Here is a 24629-nt window from a genome sequence, read left to right on the forward strand (position 1 = left end):
GCATTCTCCCTCTAACACGACTATTTTGTCCTTAGGGGAACTTTGGTGCACTTTGCACTCACTTTTCAGGGTCTTGGGGAGGGTTATTTTTCTAACTCTCACTATTTTCTAATAGTCCCAGCGACCCTCTACAAGGTCACATAGGTTTGGGGTCCATTCGTGGTTCACATTCCACTTTTGGAGTATATGGTTTGTGTTGCCCCTATCCCTATGTTTCCCCATTGCATCCTATTGTAACTATACATTGTTTGCACTGTTTTCTAAGACTATACTGCATATTTTTGCTATTGTGTATATATATCTTGTGTATATTTCCTATCCTCTCACTGAGGGTACACTCTAAGATACTTTGGCATATTGTCATAAAAATAAAGTACCTTTATTTTTAGTATAACTGTGTATTGTGTTTTCTTATGATATTGTGCATATGACACTAAGTGGTACTGTAGTAGCTTCACACGTCTCCTAGTTCAGCCTGAGCTGCTTTGCTAAGCTACCATTATCTATCAGCCTAAGCTGCTAGACACCCTATACACTAATAAGGGATAACTGGGCCTGGTGCAAGGTGCAAGTACCCCTTGGTACTCACTACAAGCCAGTCCAGCCTCCTACATTGGTTGTGCAGTGGTGGGATAAGTGCTTTGAGACTACTTACCACTCTTGTCATTGTACTTTTCATAAGAGAAAAATATACAAAACAAGGTCAGTGTATATACACATAGCCAAAAAGTTTTGCATTTCCTCTTTTCACTCTTTTCTAAGTGCTGAAAAGTACTTCTAAACTTTCAAAAAGTTCTTAAAAGTTTAAAAAGTTTTTTTCTGTCTTTCCAAAAAGTTCTGAAAACTTTTTTTCTCTTTGTCTATCACTTTAACTCTCTCTAAAAAATGTCTGGCACAGGCCAAAAAGTTGAACTGTCCAAACTTGCATATGATCACCTTAGCTGGAAAGGAGCAAGGAGTCTCTGCATAGAGAGAGGTTTGAGTGTAGGGAAGAATCCTTCTTTAGAACTGTTAATTAATATGCTTAGAGTACAGGATAAGGCCATAAGTGCCCAATCTGTAGAAAAAGTAGCTAATGGTTCTCAATCTGATCCAGGGACTCCCCCAGGAAAAGGTTCAGGAAAGAAACTTCTCAGCCTGCCCATTACTAGACAGTCTAGCATAGTTAGTACAGAGGTTGAATCACATCATACTGATGATGTGCTCTCACATTATACTGGTAGCCAAGCTGTTAGGGTGCCCTCTGTAAGGGACAGGTCTCCTTCTGTTCATTCCCATCATACCTCTGTATCTAGAAATGTCCCTCCCACCCACCCTGATGACAGATTGTTAGAAAGGGAGCTCAATAGATTGAGAGTGGAACAAACCAGACTGAAGCTCAAGAAGCAACAGCTGGATTTGGATAGACAGTCTTTAGAATTAGAGAAGGAAAGACAGAAGTTGGGTTTAGATACCCATGGTGGCAGCAGCAGTATTCCCCATAGTCATCCTGCAAAAGAGCATGATTCCAGGAATCTGCACAAGATAGTTCCCCCTTATAAGGAGGGGGATGACATTAACAAGTGGTTTGCTGCACTTGAGAGGGCCTGTGCTGTACAGGATGTCCCTCAAAAGCAGTGGGCTGCTATCCTATGGCTATCATTTAGTGGAAAAGGTAGGGATAGGCTCCTTACTGTGAAAGAAAATGATGCCAATAATTTTACAGTTCTTAAGAATGCACTCCTGGATGGTTATGGCTTAACCACTGAACAGTACAGGATAAAGTTCAGAGAGACCAAAAAGGAGTCTTCACAAGACTGGGTTGATTTTATTGACCATTCAGTGAAGGCCTTGGAGGGGTGGTTACATGGCAGTAAAGTTACTGATTATGAAAGCCTGTATAACACAATCCTGAGAGAGCATATACTTAATAATTGTGTGTCTGATTTGTTGCACCAGTACCTGGTAGACTCTGATCTGACCTCTCCCCAAGAATTGGGAAAGAAGGCAGACAAATGGGTCAGAACAAGGGTGAACAGAAAAGTTCATACAGGGGGTGACAAAGATGGCAATAAGAAGAAAGATGGTGAAAAATCTCAAGATAAGCATGGGGATAAGGGTAAAACCAAAGATCCCACTTCAAATCTTAAACACTCTTCAGAGGGTGGGGATAAAACTAATTCTTCCTCTTCTTCTCAACCTGCACACATTAAAAAGCCTTGGTGCTTTGTGTGTAAAAACAGAGGCCATAGGCCAGGGGATAAGTCCTGTCCAGGTAAACCCCCTGAGCCTACCACCACTAATACATCAAGCTCTAGTGCCCCTAGCAGTAGTGGTACTAGTGGTGGGACTGCTGGCAACAGTCAAGCAAAGGGTGTAGTTGGGTTCACTTATGGGTCCATAGTGGAAACTAAGGTAATCAGTCCCAAGACAGTTTCTGTCACACCTAGTGGCATTGGCCTTGCCACACTGGCTGCTTGTCCCCTTACAATGGATAAGTACAGGCAGACAGTTTCAATAAATGGTGTTGAGGCCTTGGCCTACAGGGACACAGGTGCCAGTTTCACTCTGGTGACTGAAAACCTAGTGCCTCCTGAACAACACATCATTGGACAACAGTATAAGATTATTGATGTCCATAACTCCACTAAGTTTCTTCCCTTAGCTATAATTCAGTTTAGTTGGGGTGGAGTTACTGGCCCTAAGCAGGTGGTGGTATCACCTAGCTTACCTGTAGACTGTCTCTTAGGTAATGACCTAGAGGCCTCAGGTTGGGCTGATGTAGAGTTTTATGCCCATGCAGCCATGCTGGGCATCCCTGAGGAATTGTTCCCTCTCATTTCAAGTGAAATGAAAAAGCAAAGGAGAGAAGGCCTGAAAACTCAGGATCCCTCTCCATCAACAGGTAAAAAGGGTATCACAGTATCCCCTAACCACCCTACCATTCAGGATACTATTCCTGTGGTGGGAGAAACCTCTCCTGGGGTGGCACCTGTTCCAAGGGAATCATCAGCTGGCAAAGCTGGACTCCCTGAGGTGGAAGTACCTCTCTGTGGGATAACTAACATTGGTGAGAAAAACAGCACCATTTTAGATAACATGGAGCATCCCTCCAACCCTCCCAGAGAAACTTTAGTGCAGAAACCCTGCACTACCTCACAACACTTAGGACAGCATCCCTGCCCTAGTGTGGAGCTCATAGGACAGCATCCCTGCCCTGCTCCAACTCAAGAGAAACAGCATCCCTGTTCTCTCTTCCAGCCAGATGGACAAAGTTTTTGCCCAGCTATGGCTTTTCTGAGACAGCATCCCTGTCTGGCATTTCCATCATTACAAATAGGTTCAGTGGATAATTCCCACTGCTCTAAACTAAAACTTACTGATAGAAACTCTGAAAATACATCTTCACATTGTTGCTTAGCTAAAAAACTTCAAACAGGGTGGTTTACATCCCCACAGGGAAGTAACCATATAGTGGATGATAAAGGGAGTAACCAGTCTATTGCAGAGCTACTCTCTACTTATCACCACTTAGACAATAAAGTCTCAACTGGCCAAGGTTAGCCTTATTGTCCTTCGTTTGGGGGGGGGTTGTGTGAGAAGGTAGCCTCTTTCTAGCCTTGTTACCCCCACTTTTGGCCTGTTTGTGAGTGTATGTCAGGGTGTTTGTCACTGTTTTCACTGTCTCACTGGGATCCTGATAGCCAGGCCTCAGTGCTCATAATGAAAACACCATGTTTTCAGTATGGTTGTTATGTGTCACTGGGATCCTGCTAGTCAGGACCCCAGTGCTCATAGGTTTGTGGCCTATATGTATGTGTCACTAGGACCCTGTCACACAGGGCCCCAGTGCTCATAGGTGTGCATGTATATGTTCCCTGTGTGGTGCCTAACTGTCTCACTGAGGCTCTGCTAACCAGAACCTCAGTGGTTATGCTCTCTCATTACTTTCAAATTGTCACTAACAGGCTAGTGACCAATTTTACCAATTTACATTGGCTTACTGGAACACCCTTATAATTCCCTAGTATATGGTACTGAGGTACCCAGGGTATTGGGGTTCCAGGAGATCCCTATGGGCTGCAGCATTTCTTTTGCCACCCATAGGGAGCTCTGACAATTCTTACACAGGCCTGCCACTGCAGCCTGAGTGAAATAACGTCCACGTTATTTCACAGCCATTTTCACTGCACTTAAGTAACTTATAAGTCACCTATATGTCTAACCTTTACCTGGTAAAGGTTAGGTGCAAAGTTACTTAGTGTGAGGGCACCCTGGCACTAGCCAAGGTGCCCCCACATTGTTCAGAGCCAATTCACTGAACTTTGTGAGTGCGGGGACACCATTACACGCGTGCACTACATATAGGTCACTACCTATATGTAGCTTCACCATGGTAACTCCGAATATGGCCATGTAACATGTCTATGATCATGGAATTGCCCCCTCTATGCCATCCTGGCATTGTTGGTACAATTCCATGATCCCAGTGGTCTGTAGCACAGACCCTGGTACTGCCAGACTGCCCTTCCTGGGGTTTCACTGCAGCTGCTGCTGCTGCCAACCCCTCAGACAGGCAGCTGCCCTCCTGGGGTCCAGCCAGGCCTGGCCCAGGATGGCAGAACAAAGAACTTCCTCTGAGAGAGGGTGTGACACCCTCTCCCTTTGGAAAATGGTGTGAAGGCAGGGGAGGAGTAGCCTCCCCCAGCCTCTGGAAATGCTTTGTTGGGCACAGATGTGCCCAATTCTGCATAAGCCAGTCTACACCGGTTCAGGGACCCCTTAGCCCCTGCTCTGGCGCGAAACTGGACAAAGGAAAGGGGAGTGACCACTCCCCTGACCTGCACCTCCCCTGGGAGGTGTCCAGAGCTCCTTCAGTGTGCTCCAGACCTCTGCCATCTTGGAAACAGAGGTGCTGCTGGCACACTGGACTGCTCTGAGTGGCCAGTGCCACCAGGTGACGTCAGAGACTCCTGCTGATAGGCTCCTTCAGGTGTTAGTAGCCTTTCCTCTCTCCTAGGTAGCCAAACCCTCTTTTCTGGCTATTTAGGGTCTCTGTCTCTGGGGAAACTTTAGATAACGAATGCATGAGCTCAGCCGAGTTCCTCTGCATCTCCCTCTTCACCTTCTGATAAGGAAACGACCGCTGACCGCGCTGGAAGCCTGCAAACCTGCAACATAGTAGCAAAGACGACTACTGCAACTCTGTAACGCTGATCCTGCCGCCTTCTCGACTGTTTTCCTGCTTGTGCATGCTGTGGGGGTAGTCTGCCTCCTCTCTGCACCAGAAGCTCCGAAGAAATCTCCCGTGGGTCGACGGAATCTTCCCCCTGCTACCGCAGGCACCAAAAAGCTGCATTACCGGTCCCTTGGGTCTCCTCTCAGCACGACGAGCGAGGTCCCTCGAATCCAGCGACACCGTCCAAGTGACCCCCACAGTCCAGTGACTCTTCAGCCCAAGTTTGGTGGAGGTAAGTCCTTGCCTCACCTCGCTGGGCTGCATTGCTGGGAACCGCGACTTTGCAAGCTTCTCCGGCCCCTGTGCACTTCCGGCGGAAATCCTTCGTGCACAGCCAAGCCTGGGTCCACGGCACTCTAACCTGCATTGCACGACTTTCTAAGTTGGTCTCCGGCGACGTGGGACTCCTTTGTGCAACTTCGGCGAGCACCGTTTCACGCATCCTCGTAGTGCCTGTTTCTGGCACTTCTCCGGGTGCTACCTGCTTCAGTGAGGGCTCCTTGTCTTGCTCGACGTCCCCTCTCTCTGCAGGTCCAATTTGCGACCTTCTGGTCCCTCCTGGGCCCCAGCAGCGTCCAAAAACGCCAAACGCACGATTTGCGTGTAGCAAGGCTTGTTGGCGTCCATCCGGCGGGAAAACACTTCTGCACGACTCTCCAAGGCGTGGGGGATCCATCCTCCAAAGGGGAAGTCTCTAGCCCTTGTCGTTCCTGCAGTATTCACAGTTCTTCAGCCTAGAAAGAGCTTCTTTGCACCAACCGCTGGCATTTCTTGGGCATCTGCCCATCTCCGAGCTGCTTGTGACTTTTGGACTTGGTCCCCTTGTTCCACAGGTACCTTCAGACAGGAATCCATCGTTGTTGCATTGCTGATTTGTGTTTTCCTTGCATTCTCCCTCTAACACGACTATTTTGTCCTTAGGGGAACTTTGGTGCACTTTGCACTCACTTTTCAGGGTCTTGGGGAGGGTTATTTTTCTAACTCTCACTATTTTCTAATAGTCCCAGCGACCCTCTACAAGGTCACATAGGTTTGGGGTCCATTCGTGGTTCACATTCCACTTTTGGAGTATATGGTTTGTGTTGCCCCTATCCCTATGTTTCCCCATTGCATCCTATTGTAACTATACATTGTTTGCACTGTTTTCTAAGACTATACTGCATATTTTTGCTATTGTGTATATATATCTTGTGTATATTTCCTATCCTCTCACTGAGGGTACACTCTAAGATACTTTGGCATATTGTCATAAAAATAAAGTACCTTTATTTTTAGTATAACTGTGTATTGTGTTTTCTTATGATATTGTGCATATGACACTAAGTGGTACTGTAGTAGCTTCACACGTCTCCTAGTTCAGCCTGAGCTGCTTTGCTAAGCTACCATTATCTATCAGCCTAAGCTGCTAGACACCCTATACACTAATAAGGGATAACTGGGCCTGGTGCAAGGTGCAAGTACCCCTTGGTACTCACTACAAGCCAGTCCAGCCTCCTACAGATTCCCCCACCTGCAGGGGGCGCAGCCTCCCTCCCTTGCTCTGATCCCGCCCTCTCAGACCTGCGCTTGATGCCTTTTAAAAAGCATTGGTGGTCCAAGAGCAAGGGACGAGAGGCGCTCGGTCCATTCTGGGAAGATAAATGGTTCCTTTGTCCACAGGGATCTCTGTTGCTCACCTGGGTGTGTGGTTGTGTTTAGTTTTTAGTATGTTGCTGCCAACGCCACATTCTCAGGGAGCTGTGCATTGACCATGCTGCCATTTACCAGGCATGTGCTTACTACGAATATGCATGCCAGCGGCAGAGAAACCGGTCTAGATGTCCGGGCGGAACAGGAAGGAGCAGAGGAGGGAGTGATAAGGTGGGGCCGGTTTGGGGGTGGGAGATTGGGGTAGTTTTTAGCATAGGCCGGGGGGTTAGGGTAGCTTTTAGGGCACGGCGGGGTAAGTTTTAGGGTTCAGGGCAGAGGGTCAGGGTAGTTTTTAGGACAGGGTGGAGTAGGTTTTAGGGTACGGGGGCAGGGTAGTTTTTAGGACAGGGCGGGGTAGCTTTTATGGTACAGGCGCCGGGGGGGGGGGGGGCAGAGTAGTTTCTTGGACAGGGTGGGTGGGTTTTAGTGTTCAGGGCGGGGTTGTGGGATTGGGGTAGTGCTTAGGACACAGCAGGGTAGGTTTTAGGGTTCAGGACAGGGGTGGAGGTTGTTTTTAGGACAGGGCAAGGTAGGTTTTAAGGTGCTGGGGCGGGGTAGTTTTTAGGACAGGGCGGTATAAGTTTTAGTGTTGGGGGTTGGGGTAGTTTTTAGGATAGGGCAGGGTAGATTTTAGGTTCGGGTCGGGGGTCAGGCTAGTTTTTAGGACAGGGAAGTTTACGTTTTAGGGTTCAGGGGGAACAGGATAGTTTTTAGGACAGAGTGGAGTAGGTTTTAGGGTGCAGGGTGGTGCAGTGGTTTTTAGGACAGGGCGGGGTAGGTTTTATGGTTCAAGGTGGGGGTTCAGGGTAGGTTTTAGGGCAGGGTGGGGTAGGTTTTAGGATACAGGATGAGGGAGGGGGTAGAGGTAGTTTTTATGACAGGGCGGGTAAGTTTTACGGTGCAGGGCAGGGAGAAGGGTCAGGATAGTTTTTAGGACAGGGTGGGGTAGGTTTTAGGGTTCAGGGCTGGGGTTCGGGGTAGTTTTTAGGACAAGGTGGGGTAGATTTAAAGTGCAGGGCAGGGGGTCTGAGGGTCGTTTTTAGGACAGTGTGGGGTAGGTTTTAGGGTACAGGGCGGGGCAGGGAGGTCTGAGTTGATTTTAGGGCAGGATAGGTTTTAGGGTTCAGAGTGGCAGTCAGGGTAGTTTTTATCACAGAGCAGAGTAGGTTTTAGAGTACAGGGCAGGGGTGGAGGGTCGTGTAGTTTTTAGGACAGGGCGGGGTAGGTTTTAGGGTATGGGGGTTGGGGTAGTTTTTAGGACAGGGTGGGGTAGGTTTTAGGGTTCAGGTTGGGGGGCTGGTTTTTAGGATAGGGCAGGGTAGGTTTTAGGATGCAGGGGCAGGACGGTCGGGTAGTTTTTAGGGCAGGGTAGGTTTTAGGGTTCAGAGCAGGGGGTTGGGATACTTTTCAGGGAAGGGTAGGTTTTAGGGTTCATAGTGGGGGTCGGGATAGTTTTTACAACAGGACAGGGTTACTTTTAGGGCTCAGGGCAGGAGGCGGAAGGTGTAGTTTTTTAAGGACTTGGGTGGGGTGGAGCATGGTATCGGGTGTAAGGGCTCAGGGTGGGGGCGTTAGGGCTCAGGGCAGGAGGCGTAGGGGGCAGTTTTAAAGACTTGGGTGGGGTGGAGTATGGTATCGGGTGTAAGGGGTCAGGGCGGGGGAGAATTTACCAAACATGCTTTTACAACGAAATTCGTGGTTAAGACGCGGTTGTTGTTGAGACCACGGTGTAAAGGAATGCGTGATATACGCATGCGTTGTTCCGTCATGCATCCAAGTTTATGTTCATTTTGTTGAGTGTGTTTTAGACAACAAATGAGTTTTCTGGTGAAAATATGTACTCACTCTGTCCCTTGGTGTGTTCATCATGCATAGACCAGTGAGGAGTAGTGAATGTAAAACGGCAGTGGAGAGAGAAACATGAATAAATAAAATAAAGTAATATTGTGATGAGTTGAACCCAAGTGAAACAAGCATTTGCAATGCAATGGGTCTCGCATTTGCTCGAGTTACAGCTATTAGTGTTGTAAACTCATAATCTGACTTTTCTTTCCACATAAAATGTAAATGAAAAGTAATACAATTTCACATAAGGGAGCAGATTTAAAGCGCCACGCCATGAGCGTGAAGGTGACTAATCAGAACAAAAAGATCGGTCTGGTTTCTCCCTTGCATAGTAATACCTTGAATTCGCAAAGAAGCACTGGGATAAACAATAGAATTAAACTGGTAGTCATGAAAAGCGCTTGATTACTGCTGAGCCTCATATGTTTTCAGTAGTTGGCCGGTGCGGTCGAGGAGGGCCAAACACCGAAAAAGGCATGACGTATGCATGCCTTTCACAAAATGAAATCAATTGAATTTTAAAAGGCAAGCCCATGAACCAACTAAAGTAATGGGCGTGGTTAAAAGCCCACAGAGCGATTAAAACAGGGGCCAGAGCGCTTGCGCGCTCCACCCTAAAGAGCTCTATTCAAATATTGCAACCATAGGTATGTCATTGGTAAGGACAAGATGACCCTGTTAGTAAAAAGGTTTCCAGGGGCAGCTCCTCCGTTAGAGCGGAGGAGTGTTGACCCCCCCTCGCCAGCAGCAGCTGCAAACCTTTAGAAATAAAATGATAATAAATGCTGTTTATCATTGTTTTATTTTTAAGGGGGTGGGGCAATGGGGGTGACGAGCAGTGAGTGGTATGCACAGAGCACTCCCCTCAGTGCGCATGTATGTTTGGCCGGCCTTCTCGGGCCGTCCAAACACACATGCGCACAAGGGCTCTGAGCAGCGTCATGATTGGCGCAGGGCAGAAGGGGAGCCTGTGCCTGTAGTGCGGTGCGGTGGTGGCAACTAGGTAAGTTTATTTTTTTTATATATTTTTTATTTATTTATTTTTGTTTTGCTTCCCCCGCCCTCCACTTTTCCGAGTTGCCAGCCGCAACTGAAGGTTTCCATCTGTCCTAGTGGATTACATCATAGCACCCTTGATTTTTACAAGAAGATAGGTAATGAGTCCAAAAGTGGTTTATTGGTTTTCATCATGTTTGTGGGAAGCGTTATCCGCTCTTCAAATATAGCATTGTCAAAACCACCAAGTATGTGTCGAGACTTTATCGGCTGATCGATGTTTATCCAGTATTGTTTCAAGCCCAGCACGATCAACAGCTCAGGGAAGTTATTTAATGCAGTGGTTCCCAAGCTGTGGTCCGGGGAACACCTGGGGGTCCGTGAAGCCTCCTCCTGGGGTCCTAGACTGCTTCGAAAATAAAATAATGTTAACAGATTAATAAAGTCTATATACATAAAGTGGCTAAATGTGCAATTGAAAATTTTACAACATACTGCAAATGTCAAGGAATTTTAAATTGGGGACTAACAATTAAATTAGTATAAATAACATGTGTTATTGTTTGTGTATGTGTTTGATGGAACGCTTGTTTCTGTATTTTTTGTGTATCGCTTTGTGGTTCAAATCATCAACAATGCTTAGTCCGGGTTCCTCTGCTTCCAGTAATGACTCAGTGGGGGTCTCCAGAATCCAATAATGACTCAGTGGGGGGTCCACAGCTTCCAGTAATTATAATGTGGGCATCCACAGAATTCTAAAGGTTGAGAACCACTGATTTAATGCATGGATCCCCAGGCAGGCAGAGACTGAATCTAATTCAGCTCATCTATGGACTCTTATCAGTGAGCTTGGGCATCGAGATGGGATAGTTTGCAATAAAGCATCCTAGGAGAAATTTCTCCTTTAGCTTCAAGCCTCAACATCCTTTGGATGGGGGGTTCAGAACGTCCTGTGTGTTGTATAACATCTGGTTTGCAAAATGGCAGAGTGATTTTGGAGAGCTACAGGGAGTTTGACATTCTAAATGTGATATTTCTGATTGATGTAATCAATGTGTTTCTTTCTCCCATGTCTTGGAGTAGCCATGCTGAGTTAAGAATTCACTGAAGATAGCAATCTATATATTCTTGACACTACGTGACCCAACTTTGATAATCTTTCTACAAATCATGGTAGATCATGATCTTGGAGTCTTCTAGTTAGGATAAAGTCGTGTTTACCTTACAAATATGTACAAACAGTGCTTAATTTGTGCTTGTGGTTTCCGGTGCTGAGCACCGGCACTTATTTTTAAGGAGAGGCACTTATTTTTCTGCCTCAAGCATTTACTGCGAGCAAAGAACAAATATGGGAAAGATGGAGGAAGAGAAAACGCAACGCGTCAGAAAGGGAGAAAGCAGAAAGCTGCAAGAGTGAGCTGAAGGGGCAGGGAGCGGCTGTAAATGGATTAAAGAGGCCCGAGATGGCTTCTGGCTTACGCTGCCTCAGTATTCTGTGCGCGCACATTTAATTGCAGCAGCCGCGTGTTTAAGAAGAGGGCTTTGAGCACCGGCATTTTTTTGTTTACAAATTAAGCACTGCATATGAATCTAGATTATTCTATCCAAATTTAGTCTTCAGTCCGAAAAACTATGTGGTGTAATACTGGAGCTTAGGTCATTAGCCATTAAAATACCCATATTGCTTCATTATTTTGTTATTTTTACAAATGTTAACACTGTTTTGGCAACCAGTCAAACTCAAAACTAAGGAACGGTTGTGGCATAAGTCACCGCACACTCAGGTCCTTTTCAAAGAAACATGTGCTCCACTCCCAGGGCTAACCATCCCAACAAAACCCCAAAAAACAAGCAACAGGGCACAAAAGATGGGAGAAGCACGTTGTATGTCAATCCAAAAATTATGTTTTATAACCAAACCCAACTTATACCAAAAATCACATAAGTACATTTTGTGAAAAAGTCCAGCTTGTTGGTTATAAATAGAAGTGTATGCAGGAATCCAGTTCGTTGGTGATGACTGCATAGGTACGTTATAAAACTTGTTCTTTAGTTTCTTCTTGTTAAACATGAACAGAAGATGGAGGCAGCCAATGCGTTTCGCCCCACTGACAATGAGCTTCTTCAGGACGCAAAGAGTAATTTCATTAGTATTCAGGGTTAGTCCATATGTTTCTTCATCATCAATTTGGTAACTACATGAGTCCCCTCGTATTTTGAAATCCAGGACCAGGGTAATATTTGCATGTGTAAGCGTAGCACAGCCAATTTTTGTGGCAGTATTACTTGACTATTTTGTTATTTTTATTAATGTTAAGACTATTTGGGCAATGGTATCTCTTTATTGGTATCAGTTTAAAACCCAAATACAGGAATCAGCAACTCAAAGGTGACCAGTAAACCTTTGAAAGAGACCTTCCTTCCACGGCACGTGTCGGCATTATTAGTAACTTGTGATGTGTTTGAGCTAGAAACATTTTTTTTGCGAAGATCTGCAGCTTGTGCAACAGATGTTAATTATGTAGAGATGCCACCACAATAATGCAGAAAAAAACTGTGGCTGCAGAATCGCATATTTCCAGCGGCCTTGGTTATAAGAGATATAAGAGAATCAGTGGCGAGTAATTCTTTGTAGGTCTTGACTGCAGACCTCTTTACCTGTTTGTTAGCAAGATCTGTTGTTTGTAAATGTGTTACATATCTTCTGTCTCGCTTCCCTGGTTCAATGGATTTCCTCCTTATTCTTGTGCTTGCCCCACCCAGGAGCATTTTGGTCTGTTTTGATTGGTTGATGTATCCTTCCATGGTTGCAGTCCAAGAGAGGGACTCTTTTCTACTTCTCAGTGTCCCTGATCCCTCTCTTTTTTTTCCTACAGCTTCCAACTCTGCGTCCTCTTCCCCCCAATCCCTTCATTTGTTTTACTCTTTTGCCACTTATCATACTATGCACATCTTTAAATGAGTTTTGTTCTAATAAACAAATCCCATTCAAAGATGGCTTCTGTCGTTATGCATGAATTCACATTATCTGTCTCTAAATGTCATTTGATAAAACCTAACAAAATGCATTCAAAGATGGCAGCCATGGATGCACGCACTTGTGAGGCATCCATATTTTAATGCATATTGTTAGGCTTCACAAACCCATTCTAGGATGGGCATGATTGTAAGCATTTTGCAACAGCTGTCTTAGACAAGAAAAAGAATTGGCAAAGCCAATGGTTTCTTTGCAGTGAAGAGCTGTTGGCTTTGACAATGCTTGTTCATTAGGTAGCCAACTCAGTGGATTGTGGATTATGTGAAGGATCCACGTGCTTCCTTGTTACCTAAATAGCCTGTCTGATACAGGAAGACGTTTGGAAAGTTTATACCATCCAGGTGTTTTCTTAATATCAATGTATTTACCAAGACACTTTTTTTAATCTTTCACTGAACGGAAGAAAATCAGCAAATCTAGGTTTTTAAAGATTTTTTTGAGAATCTTACCAGAAACATGATTGGAGTTAATAATTGGGGCAACCTTCATTTTGTATGCTTTTCCCCTTCCCCACCCAGTAATTTATTTAGGGATGCAGGCTTCTAGGAGGGATTTCTCCTTAGTTGTGATGCATTTATCTTTGCATGTGGCTGGCTCCAGTGAGTCATCATCAAACTCCTAGCTATTTTAAGTAGGAAGGTTTTCCGCTTCACCTGATGTACAAATGATAATAAATGGCCTTCATTCAGATTTATCTAAGGGTATATCCTGGGGCGGAGGAATATCCCATGATTATCAAGCTGAACAATGTTGGTCTGTACCTTACCACGAACTCTAGTGTTGGGCCTTATTAGGGTACCATGCATGTGGTCAGTTCACTAGAAAATATAAAATCTTCATTGCGTGCGAAGGTGGCTTTTTCTATGAGATTTAGTACAGTTAAACAAAAAAACACTGATTTTGAAAAGAAAAAAGTGAGAGCTCTATGAGTTTGTAGAGACTTGAGGGGGCAGTGGGAATGGTTTAGCTCAGGGGTCTCCAACGAGTAGCTTATGAGCTACAAGTAGTTCTCCAGCTACCCATAAGTAGCTCTCCTGTGTGTAGCCCAGCCTACAAAAACTGAAAAATGTATATTTAAAACAAACATGTAAACATGTCTGATGTGGTCAGTATTAAAATTCTATTAAAATTTGTAGCTCTGGATGGTTTTCACCAACATAAGTAGCATTTACCACAAAAAAGGTTGGATACCTCCGGTTTAGGTAGATGGTGGCATCATCTCCATTGCCCGTCAGGAAGATAATTGATGCCCCAGAGCCCCACCATGTAATTAGGGCTTCCGGTTTTATGGTATTTTTTTTGTACATTTCCGCCTGTTTTTAATCATATTTATTTGTTTCTTTATTTTATGTTTTGTGAGAAAATAAAGCTGAAAATAGTATATTTCCATATTTATTTAACTGAAAATTGTCATTCTTATTTGAATGTTTGCCAGTTTTCAATGTTATTAAGACCTGTAGATGATAAATCACTACACTTTTAATAAAATATGTAACTTTTAGTATCGTATGCATATATACTGCTCTTTGAGCATCATTATTAAAATGCCTTTATATTTTTAAACTACTTACCTGTCAATCCGCACAGCTATTGGCCTAATAGTCATGGCTGACAGTATTTAGAATTGCTCAGAAAAGATCTTGATTTCTGTTTTTGTCCACATTTAAAAATACATACAGTTAGGCAAATGTTTTTTGTCTGTATGTATCTGTAAAAATCAGTAAAAACGGAAAACAGGGAGCCCTACATATAATTAGCAGGATGTAGATGTGAAGAGCTGCCTTCTGTGAGACTCAAGGGTCTCTCCTAACACTGCTGTTCTGTGGAGACCAGAAGTAGGCGAGAAGTACTTTGAGTGAGGTGTGACTGACGGAACGCCTCTCCTCCACTCATTCCTTTGAGAGCACATGAATGCACTTAAGTACAAGTTTAACATTGGCACAAACACTTTTTGGGAACGCCCGAGCAGACTCCCAGGCATTTCTTCTACAGTAGATAAGTGTTTGGGAGTTACACAGTACTTCACTGGAGCAGTAACAAGAGAAAGAGTCCGTATGTGACATCAGTTTGACCCAAGAGAATGTTCCAAAAATTACCCTTTTCCTTCTTCTATAAACTGCATCAGCAGAGCAGATAATTTTCACTTTAAGGGACTTTGGAACAGCCTAATAAGGTCAGTGATCTAATATCCTTTCTAACCAGGTTCAGTAAATAGTTTCTCAAGTAACACTGGAGGAACAAGTGCTTTTAGAAGGGTGCTTGGGGTGTTTTTTGAGAAGGTGACAGTTTTGGACCATGATGGAAGGACTGAAAGAGAGAGTCGGGCTGAATGAGCGAGCTTCTCTTTTTTGAGTCTCACCTAAAGACAGCTTTTTGGGTTTATTTTCTGTTTTGGTTCCAAGACCTCTGATCGTTTGTCTTACCAAATAAAATTGGGGATTCCAAACACCAGCTACCCTGGGGGAAACTTCAGGGGGAACCGGCTACTAGATGGTTCTATTAGTTGTCTGTTCTATGAACGCCTCTTGTGGACCATACAATGGGCTCAGGGCAGTGGTTCCCAACCTGTGGTCCGGGGACCCCTGGGGGGTCTGTGAAGCCGACTCAGGGGGTCCGCAACTACTCAGAAAATCAAATCGTTTTAACCGTTTAGGCCCCCAGCTTTCAGTAATGACTCAGTGGGGGTCCCCGGGCTCCAGTAACGATAAAGTGGGGGTCCGTAGAAGTCAAAAGGTTGGGAACGGCTGGCTTCGGGTGCTCTTACTGCGGGGCGTTGGTTGGCTTTCTTGTCACTGCCTTTTTCCTGCTTCCCATTGAGTGGCTTTCCTTCCTCTTCTCTTGTTTGTTCTTCTCCTGGAGCATAGCTTATTTACCGCCCTATTCAATGGAAGACTTGTATACTTCCACTGCTCACATTCTGGGAACTTTTTTTCCTCCCACTTTAAGCAATCAAAGAGTGCATGTGTTTTAATGTTCTTTCCTTTGTGTGCTGCAAATTCCTGGCTCCTTTACCCAGAAGACTCTGTTTCCCCCTCCTCCCCTCTGCCTTCGCTTCTCCCATCCTCCCCGCTCCTCTGCTGCTTTCCCACCCCCTTTGTATTGGGAGAGAAACCTTGTGATTATTAAAAAAAAAAAAAAAAAGAGAGAGAGGATTGTTTTTAGGCTTCAAAAGAATGAATTGGCATAATGATGACATCACTGGAAATTACATCATGTGACCTTTTGGTCTGTAGATTTCACTGGAAATTACGTGACTAAGGCCCTAAATCAGAGGAAATGACTCAGATAATGTAATGAGAAATCAGTAATGTAAAAGTGTGACATTAGCCATGGATAGCACTGAGGGAGTGCCCGGAAGCGGAGGTCAGTCTTCATCGAGTGGACCTTTTTTTAGTTGGCTAGAAGACAAGTGAGTTAGCATCTGATTTACAGTTTTACCTTTCATGAGCCAATTGGCTTCTCAAGGAGGACCAGGAATCCGTGGATAAAGTTTGGAAGGGTTAGTAGAAATGAGTAATCAGTTCAATATAGGTGCATATCAAAATCATGTTATAAAGGCACAGAATCAGCCCGGCAAACTGAAGCGCTGAAACATGTTCAGTCTCAAAAGCATAAGATACAAGGAGTAGAGTCCCGTCATCACAAGCACTAAGAAACAAAAACGGTCCTCCCTCCTAAACATGAAATGATTCGAAGACATCTAGTCGGAGTTCTAAATAAGAAATGAGAATGGGCTGAATGAAGTCCCAGGGACATTTGGAAATGCGAGGAGGTGTCAGCATAGCGGAGACTTCAGTAGACGTCTTCCAGAAAGAGGAATACGTGTTTAGCTTAAAACTTCACACTTGCAAGGACCAAAAGAAGCCGAGAGATGTGTACCTCTCAAAATCTGAAAGGAACTGCTGGATCTGTCTAACTGTGCGAACACTAATTTAAACCACAAAGTTCCAGAAACGTCCACATGTGTTAACAGGTCGCCAGGTTCCTCAGTTAACCTTGAGCATCCTTGTTCCTGATACGTGAAGAATAGAAGGCTCCTTCTGGTCATTAAATCATCCTGTTGTTGCCAAAAGCTCTTTTCTTGGACCTCACTATCTTTATTACACAGTACTCCGTTGTCAGCAGTAGCAGCTGCCACTCAACTGGTGTGGCGGGGCAGGACGGGGGTTATAAAAAAAAGTTTTTAGAAAAGTTTACCTTCAGGGGAGATGCGTTCGTGTCACCTCCATCCTCATCCTCTTCCTGGCTCACACAGGCTCCAAGCCAATCACGACGCTGCTGACAGCCACGTCGTGATTAGTCTGATCGGCAGAACATGCAACGTGCTCATGACTGTTAGGCCGGCCCAACATGGCCGATCAAAGTGTCATGCGCACTTTGTGCAGCAAAAGCCCTCCTCTGGCCCCACCCCTTATTCCCAGAAAAAATAAAATGATAATAACATTGAATTATTATAATTTTATTTTTCCTTTCCCCACAATCCAGTGGGGTGACGGTCCTCCGCCTTAGCGGAGGAGCCGCCCCTGGTTGTCAAGTTATGAAATCACAAAAACGCACCTGCAAAGAAAAAGAAACATGCAAAGCAAGGAAAAATACATTTAATTCTAAAATGAAGGCCTACCCTGGCCAACGTTCGTTTATTATTTTCAATGTGCACTTTGAATACATGATTTTGTGCGCATGCATGTCAAAATGAATACAAAAGGTAAAATTATGAATTCATGATTACATATGCAATGCGGTTTCAATTATTGCAATATATCCTGAGGTACAAAAGTAAATCTGATTGAGAGCTACAAACCTTCATGTTAAGCTAAACATTAGAACACAGGCGGACATAGATGTCTCATTTTCACAATGAATACACTTCAGTAATACAATTTTTGGAGCTTCACAGTACATTAAAAAAGATTAAGGATCACATGGTATATGGTTTCATGTACATATATACAGCTCTGTGACGTGTAGTGGTGAGGCCCAAATTACGCTGCTCCAGCACTATGATGCCATACAAATGGCAATACAGCGCTATACTAATGTCTGTTACCATAACTCCTCTCTGAATCATCGCACACGCCCAGGCGGTGCAGTGTGATCAGCAGAGACCGCCAGCAGCGGCGGAGGTGTGTCAGGAGGCCACGCCCTCTTCCTGCTCTGGGAACTGGCAGTGCTTTAAATGGGCTGGTACTGTCCAGTACAGAGGGAGAGTACCTGCACTTCTCAAGAAAAATGTAATACTTTTCATTGGAGAGTACCGGCACTTCTCGGAAACAAGCAGGTACTCTGGTAATGAGTACCTGCACTTCTCCAGAAAAACGTAATACTTTTCATTGGAGAGTACCGGCACTTCTCGGAAACAAGCAGGTACTCTGGTAATGAGTACCTGCACTTCTCCAGAAAAACATAATACTTTTCATTGGAGAGTACCGGCACTTCTCGGAAACAAGCAGGTACTCTGGTAATGAGTACCTGCACTTCTCCAGAAAAACGTAATACTTTTCATTGGAGAGTACCGGCACTTCTCGGAAACAAGCAGGTACTCTGGTAATGAGTACCTGCACTTCTCCAGAAAAACGTAATACTTTTCATTGGAGAGTACCGGCACTTCTCGGAAACAAGCAGGTACTCTGGTAATGAGTACCTGCACTTCTCCAGAAAAACGTAATACTTTTCATTGGAGAGTACCGGCACTTCTCGGAAACAAGCAGGTACTCTGGTAAAGAGTACCTGCACTTCTGTTTTTCCATTTCAAGCACCGGGAACTCAGCTTCCCCTCCTAAAAGGTTTAAACTGCAGCTTTTCTGTAGTGTTGCTGCAAGAGCAGGAATTAATGCCACTACCTGCGAAAATCAGTAGGATCATCAAAAATGGGGCGAGGTATGGGGTTGAGACTCTCTATTAAATATTGTTAAAGGGTTTTACCTATGATAAAAGAAAATGTGCAACCCAGCCACTGATGATGTCACTTCCTGCATGTCACACTGCACATGCAGGACAGTGATGTCATCACTGTGCGACCTTGTAATTAAGTTTCTCGGTTGGAGAAGTAATACTTTTCCCAGTACTCCGGCTATTATCGCATTTAAAAGAAACATATTCTTCCAAAAACAATATTGGACAATATGTGTGCAAGGCCGGACTGGTGGTTCCGGGCATCCGGCGTTTCCCCGGAAGGCTGAAAGTTTGGGGGGGCACTTTTGATACTGGGGGCGGTTTTATAATAGTGCAGCAGTTTTAAAAGCACTACAGAGTTCCTTGTATATCCAACAGTTTTCAGGCAACAATAAAAGTGCAGCCATAACTCTGGTGATTAATTTACCTGCTGGAGAGAGACTAGCAGTTTTGACTCTTCTAAGGTAGCCCAGAGGGTTTATATGCCTGCTACAAAGAACGTGTACTATGCAGATCACAGAACTGAATTTTATGTGCAGTGCTCAGTGGGTACTGCTTCTGTCACAGAGATCCTTTTGTTACTGCACAGTTCATAGGTTACAATATTAATCTAGCACAGTTAGCTATGAACTGCGATCAGAGAGCTGCATGCAAACTGCATGGAACAGGTTAGAAAAGTATGTATTTTCCCCTGGTCATCAATTATCCTAATTTAGCTAAAAAAGGGTTTGTTTGGGTAGGAATAAATTAGTAAAGTCAACCCTAACCACCGTATTACGTTCTGAACCCAGACTTTATGCTTCCCCAGACCAAGCACTCTTAAAAAATGCCTCCCAGTATGGATGACGTGTGAATTCTACATCTTGTAGTCCCCTTTGTCGTATGTAACATTTTCTATAAATTGATTTACACACGTATGATTCATTGTCTCTCTGTGTGTGATGTAAAGTGCCCTAACGTCCTACGCTGGTAAGAGAGGCACTATAAAATAAACGAAATACATGTGAGAGAGGGGCCATGGAGAGATGAGAGGCGCTGTTACAGGGTAATGGTGAGAGAATTGTTGAAGAACCCCAATAAAGATTGCCGTAGACTGGTGCACTGTAAGGTCATCATTTACTATGCTTCAAAAACAAATACAATTGAATATATCATGAAAAATATGTGGTAGAATGCACCGTTAATGCAATTTTTACTACATTTTCTTGGAGGGAAGAACCCCCCCAACCCCACTGTGGTGGTCAAGCTTGCTCGCTGTGGGGTCTGGTCTGACCACATATTCCAGGGCTGCTTTTGCTTCCCAGTCTGGCCCTGTAAATGTTCCCAAACCACCTAAAACATGTCTTCATCTTTGTTTTTTGTTCCTCTTTCTCTCTGGCAGTGATTCCGGACACTCTGAAGGTGGTGTCAGTACCTCAGACGCTGAGTAAGGTGGAAGGCGACTACGTGGAGATGAGGTGTGACGTGTCCAAGAGCACCGCGGAGCACACCCACCTGTCCGTCGCGTGGTATCGGCGGAAGGATGACGAGGTGGTGGACGTCATCTCGCTGTCGCGAGACTTTATGTTGAGTTCCGGCGGTGCCTACACACACCGGCACGCCTCCGGTGACGTCCGGCTCGACAAGGTGGGGAACACCACGTTTAAGTTGATCGTATACAACCTGCAGCCGTCTGACCAGGGCGAGTTCTACTGTGAGGCCGCGGAGTGGATACAAGATCGCGACAAGTCCTGGTACCCCATGACCAAGAAAAGGTCCAGTGGAACCATCGTCAACGTGCAAGCAACAGGTGAGGGATGTATGGTCTGTGAGGGCAACAGGTGAGAGACATACTATCTGTGAGGGCAACAGGTGGGGGGGTGTACTCTCTGTGAGGGCAACACGTGAGAGGTGTACTGTCTGTGAGGGCAACAGGTGAGAGCCATACTATCTGTGAGGACAACAAGTGAGGGGTGTACTATTTGTGAGGGCAACAGGTGAGGGGCATACTGTATGTGAGGGCAACAGGTGAGAGCCATACTATCTGTGAGGGCAACAGGTGAGGGGTTTACTGTCTGTGAGGGCAACAGGTAAGAGCCATACTATCTTTGAGGGCAACAGGTGTGGGGCATGCTGTCTGTGAGGGCAAGAGGTGAGAGGCATGCTGTCTGTGAGGGCAAGAGGTGAGAGGCATGCTCTCTGTGAGGGCAAGAGGTGAGGGGTGTACTGTCTTTCAGGGCAAAAGGTGTGGGGTGCACTGTCTGTGAGGGCAACAGGTTAGAGGTGTACTCTGTGAGGGCAACAGGTGAGGGGTGTACTGTCTGTGAAGGGAAAAGGTGAGAGGCGTACTTACTGTGAGGGGTGTACTGTCTTTGAGGGCAAAAGGTGAGGGGTGTACTGTCTTTGAGGGCAAAAGGTAAGGGGTGTACTGTCTGTGAGGGCCCCAGGTGAGAGGTATACAGTTTGTTTAGGCCACAGGTTAGAGGTGTACTCTGTGAGGGCAACAGGTTAGAGCTGTACTCTGTGAGGGCAACAGGTGAGGGGTGTACTGTCTGTGAGAGCAACAGGTGGGTGGTGTACTCTCTGTGAGGGCCACAGGTGAAGGGTGCACTGTCTGTGAGTGCAACAGGTGAGGGGTGTACTGTCTGTGAGGGCAACAGGTGAGGGGTGTACTGTCTGTGAGGGCAACAGGTGAGGGGTGTACTGTCTGTGAGGGCGACAGCTGAGGGGTGTACTGTCTGTGAGGGCGACAGCTGAGGGGTGTACCGTCTGTGAGAGCAACAGGTGGGTGGTGTACTGTCTGTGAGGACGACAGGTGAGGGGTGTACTGTCTGTGAGGGCGACAGGTGAGGGGTGTACTGTCTGTGAGGGCGACAGGTGAGGGGTGTACTGTCTGTGAGGGCGACAGGTGAGGGTTGTACTGTCTGTGAGGCCGACAGGTGAGGGTTGTACTGTCTGTGAGGGCGACAGGTGAGGGGTGTACTGTCTGTGAGGGCGACAGGTGAGGGGTGTACTGTCTGTGAGTGCAACAGGTGAGGGGTGTACTGTCTGTGAGGGCAACAGGTGGGTGGTGTACTCTCTGCGAGGGCCACAGGTGAGGGTTGTACTGTCTGTGAGGGCGACAGGTGAGGGTTGTACTGTCTGTGAGGGCGACAGGTGAGGGTTGTACTGTCTGTGAGGGCGACAGGTGAGGGTTGTACTGTCTGTGAGGGCGACAGGTGAGGGGTGTACTGTCTGTGAGGGCGACAGGTGAGGGGTGTACTGTCTGTGAGTGCAACAGGTGAGGGGTGTACTGTCTGTGAGGGCGACAGGTGAAGGTTGTACTGTCTGTGAGGGCGACAGGTGAGGGTTGTACTGTCTGTGAGGGCGACAGGTGAGGGGTGTACTGTCTGTGAGGGCGACAGGTGAGGGGTGTACTGTCTGTGAGGGCGACAGGTGAGGGGTGTACTGTCTGTGAGTGCAACAGGTGAGGGGTGTACTGTCTGTGAGGGCGACAGGTGAAGGTTGTACTGTCTGTGAGGGCGACAGGTGAGGGTTGTACTGTCTGTGAGGGCGACAGGTGAGGGGTGTACTGTCTGTGAGGGCGACAGGTGAGGGGTGTACTGTCTGTGAGGGCGACAGGTGAGGGGTGTACTGTCTGTGAGGGCGACAGGTGAGGGGTGTACTGTCTGTGAGGGCGACAGGTGAGGGGTGTACTGTGTGTGAGGGCAACAGGTGGGTGGTGTACTCTCTGCGAGGGCCACAGGTGAGGGTTGTACTGTCTGTGAGGGCGACAGGTGAGGGTTGTACTGTCTGTGAGGGCGACAGGTGAGGGGTGCCATGTCTGAGGGCCACAGTTGAGGGGCGCACTGTTTGTAAGAGGTGAGGGTGTACTGTCTGTGAGGGCAATAGCTGAGGCGTTTACCCTCTGTGAGGGCCACAGGTGGAGTGAGGGAGCAGCAAGCAAGCCGCGATACCTGGAGAGGGCAGTTCTGGGTATCTTCACCATGGCTGAAAGTGCCCCAGTTTGGAGTGAGTGGAGGAAGCTGGGAGAAGCAGTGCGCAAGTTGCGAATCCCAGAGAGCACAGTTTTAGCTATCCACTCTGTAGCCACAAGTGCCTCAGTTTGGCAATAAAGGTGGATTTGTATTCACGAAGGAAGTGATCGTCTTCCCCAGGAAGTGACCTATAATCAGGTTAGTGGAGACTTGAGCTGAATTTCTGATTTAAATGCTGCATTCTACCATGAAAGGCTTATATAAAGCAATGCTTAATTTGAGCCGGTGGTTTCCTGTGCCCGGCACCAGCATTTAACTGTGAACACCGGCACTTATGACAGCTGCCACATGGTGGTGCTGTTTGTGTAATTTAGAAATGAGAAGACTGTCATTTGTTTATTATATCAGAACACATTAAAAGCAACTAATACCAGCCACCCAAGCCCGTGGGAGTCAAGCAGTCTGAACTGTCACACTCGTAGCAGTGTGATGGCGATTAGGTGTGTAGGTACTGTCATTGGCAGGGCAATGGGTGGTGCAAGTTACAATGGCCTCTTAACGAGGGCCCGGCACTTATGTGTTTTTTTTTTTTTTTCTCCAAATTAAGCATTTAATATGTAGAGCCATGGTAGGTGTAGGGGCTCAGGGCACTGTTGTCTCAGCTTTGTTTTATATGAGGCACACAACCAAATATTAAGTCCATTATCCGTCAATGTTCATATCTTTATCATCCAAATTTCAAAAAGCGAATAGTCATATCTACAGTCCTTCAATTTTTATTGTCCATGTTTCAAAAAAGAACAAATACTCATGTCTTCAGTTCTTCAGTTTTCCAGCTGTTCGTTGTAGACGACCAAAAGAAACTCCCCCGCCAACATGTGTTTTCTCAGGGGTGTACCCCAAGACTTCATCGGGGCTGTCTGCTTCTAATCTGAATCGTAAATGCTTCCTCTTTAATGAATCACAGTTGGTAATAACTCCAGCGATGAGAACAATGAAAGAAAAGACACCCAGTATCTCTATTATATCAACTCCTATCTATGACGCGAGTCCGCTCCTCCGGTTATTTGTTATTAGTACTAACCCAAATTCATTAAAGAGGAAGCATTTACGATTCAGATTAGAAGCAGACAGCCCCGATGAAGTCTTGGGGTACACCCCTGACGAAACACGTGTTGGCGGGCGAGTTTCTTTTGGTCGTCTGCAACTAACAGCTGGAAAATTGAAGAACCGAAGACACGAGTATTTGTTTTTTTTTTAAACATGGAGAATAAAAATTGAAGGACTGTAGATATGACTATTCGCTTTTTAAAATTTGGATGATAAAGATATGAACATTGACGGATAATGGACTTAATACTTGGTTGTGTGCCTCATATAAAACAAAATTGTTATCAGTGATTTATCGCTGAATGTAAGGAGTTTAGGATGATCCCCTTTTGAGTGCACCACTAGTGATATATAACGAACTTTGACAAGTAACGCCAGACACTCTTCTTATTAGATCATCCTGGGTTGGTATGACTGTTGTCTCAGCCCCACTGCCAAGGAACCCACATGCAGGTGAAGGTTTTCGTGCACTGAACAGGTGGGTCTTGGGACCCTTGCAGCAGGAATGTGGCTCAGAGACTGAATGGGATGTTAGTGCCCAGCTGCAGAGCCCCTGAGACTGGCACCATGAGTGGGCCATGTTGGTCCATGGCTTACTTTTGGACCTAAGACTGAGGGGAAAAGCTGCTCTTTGTAGAAGTGTATGGGATGCACTTGGTAGTGTTTCCTTCAAGTGAGTCAAAAATGCACAAAAATAATCTTAAATGCAGAGGGCACTGGCACGTGGTCAGTAGTTGAAGTTAGTCAGTGCGTGTGGGCAACAGATATGGGGGATGTCATTTTTCAGCAGTAGATGAAGAATGTCTCATCTGTAGCCATGGTGCTGAAGGTATTATGCTCAATCTAAACTTCTGTTAAATTTCCTCAAACAGCCTGTCGTCTAATT

The 24629-nt window shown here is 45.7% G+C and overlaps 1 protein-coding gene across 1 annotated transcript in view; it reads left to right on the forward strand.

The window, feature by feature from the left end:
- The window catches only part of LOC138248853 (immunoglobulin superfamily member 3-like), a 249265-nt gene that overhangs the window by 132685 nt on the left and 91951 nt on the right, over nt 1-24629 (forward strand). The window contains exon 5 of the mRNA XM_069202806.1: nt 20059-20466. Within this exon, the coding sequence (XP_069058907.1) occupies nt 20059-20466 (408 nt within the window). The remainder of the gene's footprint in view (nt 1-20058; nt 20467-24629) is intronic.

Source organism: Pleurodeles waltl, chromosome 8 (genome assembly GCF_031143425.1).
Source record: "Pleurodeles waltl isolate 20211129_DDA chromosome 8, aPleWal1.hap1.20221129, whole genome shotgun sequence".
NCBI classification, from domain to species: domain Eukaryota; kingdom Metazoa; phylum Chordata; class Amphibia; order Caudata; family Salamandridae; genus Pleurodeles; species Pleurodeles waltl.